Source organism: Cupressus sempervirens, chromosome 9, assembly GCF_028749045.1.
Source record: "Cupressus sempervirens isolate cs-2001-9-10 chromosome 9, ASM2874904v1, whole genome shotgun sequence".
NCBI lineage: Eukaryota > Viridiplantae > Streptophyta > Pinopsida > Cupressales > Cupressaceae > Cupressus > Cupressus sempervirens.
This window is the reverse complement of record NC_143126.1, coordinates 598,952,644-598,961,177: the sequence shown is the minus strand read 5'-3', so window position 1 is coordinate 598,961,177 and position 8,534 is coordinate 598,952,644. Positions and strand designations below refer to the sequence as shown.

Here is an 8,534-nt window from a genome sequence, read left to right as displayed (position 1 = left end):
TCTAATTACTCTAACACATGTTTAGGCCCTTTCTTAGCTTTATCTATTATAAAAAATTGCCATATTAGAAAAGGCATTATTTATTTACTAAATAATATAAGTTAGTACTCCATATTTATTGACATTAGATGCTATCGTTAAGTTGATGACACAAGTCAAATGAAAAAGGTGAAATAAGAGATTCTTTTCTTGAGTTGTTTCATTCTATAAGATATTATCTAGACAAATATATTGATAATTTTTTTATTATTAAAATTTAAAATATATTATGTAAGATTATAAATATGAAGTAAATACTAATTTATGCTAATTGACATTACAAGCTCATAAATTTCATAGAATATACTTTCCTAACTTATCTCAAATCCTTATAAGCAACCTAAAATTTGATGGTCATCCTTCCCTGTCATGCTAATACAAATACACAATAAATAATATAAAAACATATGTATTAATATTGATATTGTAAATTAATAGAACATTTAAAATTAAAAAATTATATATTCTATAACATACTTTACTTAAGGTATTGTGAAAAATATAAAATTCTAAAAAGGTCTATGGGTTCTCTACAACATTCTACTCATAAAATTACAAAATGTTAAAGAGTTCTATCAATTTTCCAAGTCATGGATTGTGGGAATCTTCTAATTGTTATGATTTAATGTACCTTATGATAAAATCTTTGCACTAGACTTTAAGAAAACTTAAGCTTAGAAAAAGTAAGTAGACTTAGACTCTTCAACATTTTTAGTCTAAAAATCAAATCTACTTTATGAACTTGGAAAAACTAAGCTTAGAAAAAATAAGTAGACTTAGACTCTTCAACATTTTTAGTCTAAGAATCAAATCTACTTTATGAACTTGGAAAAACTTAGTCAACTTTGAACTTTGAATCAGTCATTTCTACCCTCCTTTACATGGCCACTTCCTTTCCTTTTCCATCTATATGCAACAACACTAGTCCCACCCCCTTAAAGCTTTCGCTCAACTTGAGAAATTAGAAGAAACGCGTGTGAATACCTGTGTGACACGCTGAAAGCCATGGGAAACGGAAGGTCTGTTTTCAATTCAGAACGCCATGAGCATGAGCTCCGTTATACAAAAGGACTCGGGGCTTACAAGTGCAGTGGATGCAAAGGACGGGGAGCCAATAAGGGCTATAAGTGCTCATCGTGTCCCAAATTCGTGTTACACAAGATTTGCGGTAATTTGCGTGATGAACTCGTCCATCCCTTTTTCCCCGAGGACCCATTTAAGTTTCGTGCCACGACTCATCTTCGGCACGACTGTGATGCGTGTGGAGTGTTAATACGAGGGTTTCTGTTCCAATCGAGCAGGGGCAAGAGGATTCACCCGTTGTGCCTAAGGCTTCCCGACCATTTCAGGCACAGCGGTCACGCAGATCATGTCCTCCAGCTTATTAATGAGGAGGGGGGAAAATACAGTTGCACGTGGTGCAGGAAGGAGAGTACAAACTGGAAATATCGGTGTAGCGAGCTTGATTGTCCATCCAGGTTGGACATGAATTGTGCTATAATACATATTCATCGCCTCTCCCAACATGGTATCACACAAGTATACAAGCCAAGCCAAACCCAACGTGCTCTCAGGATGGTTGCTACGGCGGGTACAGTGGTCGGCACTTCCCTTTTGGGAATTGCCGGAACTGCTGTTATCAATAGAGAAGTTGACCATGCACAAGGAAATTGAGTAGAAGAATCGATGGCTACATTCTTAGGTTAAAAGTATTGAATAGTTAAAATTGATTTCTTTTTTACAAGCTTAAAAGAAGTAGTAGTTGGCAACAAACCTACAAGTTCATGAAATGACATCTCCAGTCTAAAAATTCAATCATCCATACTTTTATTTGTTCCTATCTTAAGGTCATCTTAGAAATGTGTTTGTTATTGACCATCCTGTAATTGGTCATTCTATTGAGAAGCCTCGTAAAGATGCTTTTTGGTTGCCTCTATGTGATAATTATGTTAGTGATGTATTTCATGATGATTGCATTCCTACTCATTCCACTATATGTTTTTTAACCAAGGTCATAAGTTCAAATTCTAATGGGAGTAGGGTATGTACATCTCATTGTAGTACAGTTAACTACCTCTGACAAAGCGTACAATATGGTAGTCTCATATTGATGTATGTAGACTAAAAAAGATATGACCAGAACCATTAACTATAAATGACATTTTTCTTTCATCTCTTATCAAAATACATGATATATCTTTTAATGCTAATCATGTTTCAGTGTATGATACTATTATTATGTTTCATATATCTACTCAAAATATTATTTGTGTTTCCATGATATTTGTATCTAGTGCTCTAGACCTATCTTCTTTGAATACATATACGATTTCGCTACATGTGATGACACTGCTCTTTTGTTTCTTCATGATTTATCCTTACTGAGGGTATCTATGATTATTTTCAAAATATGATCCATTCGACTTCCTAAACTGGTGATATTCAACAAAATGCGTGGAAAGTTCTTACATCTCTCATGGTGTTTTAGATATTGAGCTCCAATTATCAATGCATTTGGTGGTGATAATAAGCAATAACACTCACACACACACACACACACACACACACACACACACACACACACACACACACACACACACACACACACACACACACACACACACACACACACACACACACACACACACACACACACACACACACACACACACAATATGTATATTCTAATTTATGTATTTGGAAAAAAAATTAATTGATACTTTAATTTGGATAATGTTCTTCTTACACTTCATTAATAGATTTGACGACACCCCAATATAACATTTTTATTTTATGAATTTATAATAGATATATTAGGAGCGAAGCTAATCTTTCAATAGGAAGGCCAAATATTCTTATCCTTCTATCTCACTTTCAATGTTTTGAGCCTAGAAAATTAATATGTTTTGTTTTAAAGAATTGAATGCTTCTATTAGTTTAATCCTTCTACATAGTTTGTAAATATTTTATATTTGAAAAGTCAACTATGTTTAGCAAATTTCTAAAGTTTTGCATTTCCTATTTAGAAAAATTTGAGGGCTTGATGTTTTCTTGTGCTTAAAGTCAAATATCAACTAGAACTATTCTAAGAGCACATACATATAGTAGAACACAAAAATTCGATGGCAAGGGCATTCAATATTATAGAAAAAAAGTCAAGAACACATCAACAACACCAATAAAGAGCAGTCACGGTTGTCATTGAACCCAAGCAACACTGTACACATCAAATTATTTATATTACATGTGCAACTTTAATTGCCATGGGAAGTGATAAACATAATCTTCTCTAACTCCCACTTAAGTAGATCGTACTTGTTGTGTTGTTCGTGAATGCTGATATGATTACATTAATTCAAATTGTTGTACATATAATAATTTCTAGTTTTGGTCAAGAATGAAATGACTGTAGAGGAAACTAAGTAGTTAAGAACATTCAAGTTAGAGTAATATTGGGATGGGTGACCTCTCAAAAGTTCCACTACTCATGTGAGCATCACCTAGATCCAATGAGTGCTTAGTATTCCATTTATTCTCATGAGAGATGGATTCATGTGAATCACGACTCATTAAACATGGGTCAATGATTTTGACTCAAAAAACTACACATTAAGTCCTATAGCAATATCATAATTTGATTTGTTCTAGGAAATATCTACTACTTATCCATATATTCACTGTCACTTAATTGTCATGTGTTGATTGCAAGGGAAAAACTTAAAAGGGTTATGTCAAAAAATTTCTATTAGGTAACTGTGGAAATCATTGTTTTAATTTTTTTTTGGTTATTCAATTTTTTGATGTGTTGCCCAAGAAATGATGATGGATTGACTCTTGATGACCAAAAATAAAAAATTGGCACACTATTAATTGTAAAAATCTCATTTCAACAATAAATTTAAATTGGGCACGAGTTGAATTGTCTATGAAATAATGATGGATTGATTCTAGTCAACTTGCCCATGTGCTTAGTGGTTCATGAAATAATGATGGATAGATTCTAGTCAACTTTTCTATATTGACCCATGAAATGATGATGGATTGACTTTGCGTCAAGTTGCCCATGTGTTAGGTGTGAGGAAAGAAAAGTTACAATGATTTTTAATGAACATAATATAAAATTAGAAAAAAGTATGAAATGATAGGAATATGAAGAACTGATGTTTAACTATCATATATTATACTACATGAATACATATTTTTAAAAATATTTATACAATACAAGTGGTATCTTTTTAAATTTTATTTGGCCTCATTTAGTTTGTTGTTAAAAATGTATGATTTTAATCTTTGTTTATTTTTTAAATGAAATTTATTTAATAATATATTACTGAAAATTAAAAATTAAAAAATATAAGGAAAAATGTAATATGTAACTATATATTGACCCTAAAACTCAATTAATGGAAATTTTAAATCCTTATATTTAGACAATGTTAATAATATGTATTTTGAATTATGCTTACCAATATCTTCTTATAATTAGTCGTAGTTTGAACAGAAATATGCTTGTCTACGCTTATAAAATGCTCATGTGACGTGCCTGTAGTTTTGCATAATGCATACAACTACAATATGTCTGTAATTGCTTTTACTTGGAAGCTTTCTAAGTCTTTTCAATAAATATAATTTTATGCAGTTGTAAGTGCTGATAAATCAATATTGGGAGAGATAAGTTTTTATACTATCAAGGCATTTAACTGTTATAAATTAGATTTATACATGATATTTTGTGTAGAATTTAAATTCATGATGACTTTTCTTTCAAAACAGAAGTTCTTCACCATTAAAACAATTCAAACTTTTAAAAAAATCAAATCATTTTGATAATTGAAAACACATTATTTCGTAAATTACAATCAACTCAACACAAGTTCTTCAAATTTCTCTTTCGTGTGAAGTGCACATTCTCGAAGATGGGTCATTTTCATTGACCAAGCTTGTTAAAGTTACTTACAATCCCACATTATGTGTTATTATTCTAAGAGATGGGATTATGTGAGATTCTTTGAATAGATTGTTTTTGGATGTTTTATATGCATCTTATATCATTATGTGTGATTTGAAGAGATGGGATTATGTGAGAATTTGTTCAATAGATTTTTATTTTTTTAAAATGGTTGTTTTGTCTTAAATGATTGTTAAATCATTGGTTTCAATATCATATATTAATGATTCATTCTTGGATAAAAAGTGTTAAATAGTTAAAGTTGTTTTTTTTCTTCTAAATTTAATTTATTTCTTAGCATGTGATGTTTAAATATAGAGGGTAGGATGATTTATCAAAGACTCAAAGAGTCATGTCATTATGCCACATTATACTCATCCTTTACAAGTTGGAATGATTTTGTGTTTTTAAAAGATGCTGGAAATACCATGTGTAATTAGAAACCACATAATGGAACATAGTATATCATAAATTATGATCAACTCAACAATTTATTTTTCTCTTCAACATGAAATGCACATTCTCAAAGATTGGTCATTTTCCTTGGCCGAGCTTGTCATTAAAGTTATTAGTCATTGTCGTAAGGCAAGAGACTATAGTTTTCATTATGCAATTTTGATAGTAGTTGTTGCCTTGGGTGTCCTACATATCCCACTTATTTAAATTTATACTATAGTCTACAAAAACATTTCTATTAAACAATTTTTTTAGAATTAATTCATTGCTTTCTTAATGGCTCACATAATTTTTCTCGGTAGCCTTCTTTTTTTTCCCTAAGGAAATTAACAAAGATATTCTCAACCGTCCACTTGTTTTATCACCACTTCAACATATTGCATATATGTGTTATTAGGAAGCTCTTGTGGCAATTCTAAAATAATTCACCTATTGTATTTTCTATTGTACCATTCACAAATCGCATTTGGAAAACCACTCACATGTATCTTCTATGCTTCCACATCTAGCATCCATGCAGATACATGTGGAAGATAGTGGTTCAATAACTTGGCAAAAAACACTAAAACAACTAACATTTTGCATGTTAACTGTAATAAGCAATATTTTTTAGCACGATGCTTCATTTTCGTCCATTTTCCCTACAAAATTCCATGTTCATCTTTCCCTTCAAACCTTTAAGATCCACCACTCTCTCTGAAAACTAGCCCACCATATTATTTTCTAGTCATGGGCATAGTCTTTGTGCCTTATAGGAAGAGATGGATTGAAATAGTCTCTCAAGCCTCTCATATGCCCCATGAGTGTTGAAAACAATTGTTCAATTGTTTATTATCTATGATGTTACACAAAATGTTAAGCCTTACTAAGAAAGTTAGTGTCTACCTAGCTCACTTGGGTGATGAAGAAAATTTTCAATTTCTGCCGAGCATTCCAGAGTTTACCTAGTCCTAAGACAGTGTCTATCAAGTGCGTTTGGGCATCAAAGATAAGTTTGCAAAAGTTTAGTGTTAACCGAGCTCACTTGGTTAATAAAGGAAAGTTGGTATGGAACCGGTGTTAATCAAGCTCACTCGGTTACCAAAGGAAATCTAGTTTGGGATGCAATGTTGACTGAGTTCACTTTGTTAACAAAGAAAAGTCTTTCTGAGTTAGTGTTGACCAAGTTGGGTCGAGTAATGAAGGATTTTTCTGTATCAACATATTGAGTCTGTTGGACTAATTTTTTTGTTGTAGCTAACTCAAGGGTTTGATTATTGAATATTTATAAGAGTATTCAAGGCAACTTGACAATATAATTCATGTAAGTATAAGCTCAAGTTGAGGATTGAAGAGAGAGTGTGTGAAATAGAAGAAGATGAATAAAGGAAGTGAATTGGAAGGAGAAGCAGAGTATCCTTGTTGACCAAGCTGCAAAGGGCATTCTGATCAATGAGGATCAAGTAATCTTGCTAGTACATATATTTAAAATCAGCAAGTCAGTTGCATCAACAATTAGGTCAAGTCATTGTTACTCTTTAATAATTGTAGTAGTGAATCAAATCTCTTAACAGAGTTAGCTTAATATCTATTTTTCAAATACTCTAAGAAGGTGACATTTTTAGATTGAAGTTTCTGAAGACCTTTAAAAAGGCCACTCCTAACAAGGTGATCTAAATCCTTTAATAGGGTCACACCTAATAGTATGTTTTGTAACTTTTCATAGGGTTGGCTCCTAACAATGGTCACTTTAGAAGAGTGAAAAATAGTAACTAGTTGCAATTGGTGGTTTTCCCAAATTGGGTTACCATGTTAAATCTTGGTGTCTCATGTGTTCTTGTTATTTGCTTTATGTTTCTGCAACTAAATTAATTAAGGTTAATCACACTTAATATCATAGGATCTACATGTTTAGTGTTAACAAATTAACCATTTTTATACTTAGTATTAACCAAGTGTTTACTGAGTGACATGTTAGATTATGGTGACATGTACTATTCATAGATTTGCCACTAAAGTTATGGCTAATTTATGGTCAACATGTTTTAACCCTACTGAGGGTTGACATGTTTAATGGGCAGAACTTCTAGTTATGGAAGATGCAAATGGAAGATTATCTTTATCAAAAGGATTTATGAAAGCCGTTGGAAGGCAAAGCCAAGAATCAGGGATCTATGTTAGATGCTGAATGGGATCTTTTGGATAGAAAGGCACTTGGAAGCATTCGGTTATGCCTGGCACCATCAGTGGCATTTAATATTACAAAAGCAAAGATGACAGAAGAGTTGATGAAAACCCTAGCGACACTATATGAAAAGCCCTCCGCTTCAAACAAGGTATTTCTCATGAAGGGTTTATTTAATATGAAAATGTCAGAAGGTGGATCTTTTGCAGATCATTTAAATGAGTTTAATACTATTACTAGTTAGTTATCTTCCATGGGTATCAATTTTGATGAAGAAATTAGGGCTCTCTTGATTTTGTGTTCCTTGCCTGAAAGCTAGAATGGCTCTGAGTAATTCTGTTCCTGGATCTAGTACCCTAAAATGTGAAGATGTGATTGGTGTTGTTTTGAGTGAGAAAACTCATAGGAAATCCTCAAGTGGATCTACATCAGGAAGTTCTTTGAATGCACAATGCAGGGGTAGAACAACTAAGAGAGGAAGTAACTCCGAAAATCATGGGAAATCAAGAGGAAAGTAAAAGGGGAAGAGGTCTCAATTGAGAGGACCAAACGACTGTTGGTACTATGGGAAATTAGGTCATAAAAATAAAGATTGCTAGAATCGAAAGAGAAATGAAGGAGATAAATCAAATGGAGACAAGGAGGCAAATGTGGTAAGTAATAAATCCGAAGAGGATGCTTTGCTTTTGTCTTTAGAAAGTATTGATGATTCATGGGTTTTAGCTTCTGGTGCTTCATTTCATGCTACACCTCATAGAGGTTATTTCATTGATTATGTCCAAGTGTATTTTGGGCTTGTTTATTTGGGGGATAATGAACCCTATCAGATTGTTGGAAAGGGAAAAATTAAGATTAAGTTTCAGAATGGGAATCATTGGCTACTACATGAGGTAAGACATGTTCCAAGGCTAAGTAGGAATTTAATTT

General features: G+C 32.4%; 1 protein-coding gene across 1 annotated transcript; it reads left to right on the top strand.

Annotated features, from left to right (window-relative positions):
- Window positions 1–969: 969 nt before the first annotated feature.
- On the top strand, window positions 970–2,226 carry LOC149540103 (uncharacterized). Its single transcript, XM_089799458.1, has one exon. It carries the CDS (start codon window positions 1,045–1,047, stop codon window positions 1,711–1,713), a length of 669 nt encoding a protein of 222 aa, XP_089655584.1. The 5' UTR covers window positions 970–1,044; the 3' UTR covers window positions 1,714–2,226.
- The last annotated feature ends 6,308 nt before the right edge of the window (window positions 2,227–8,534 follow it).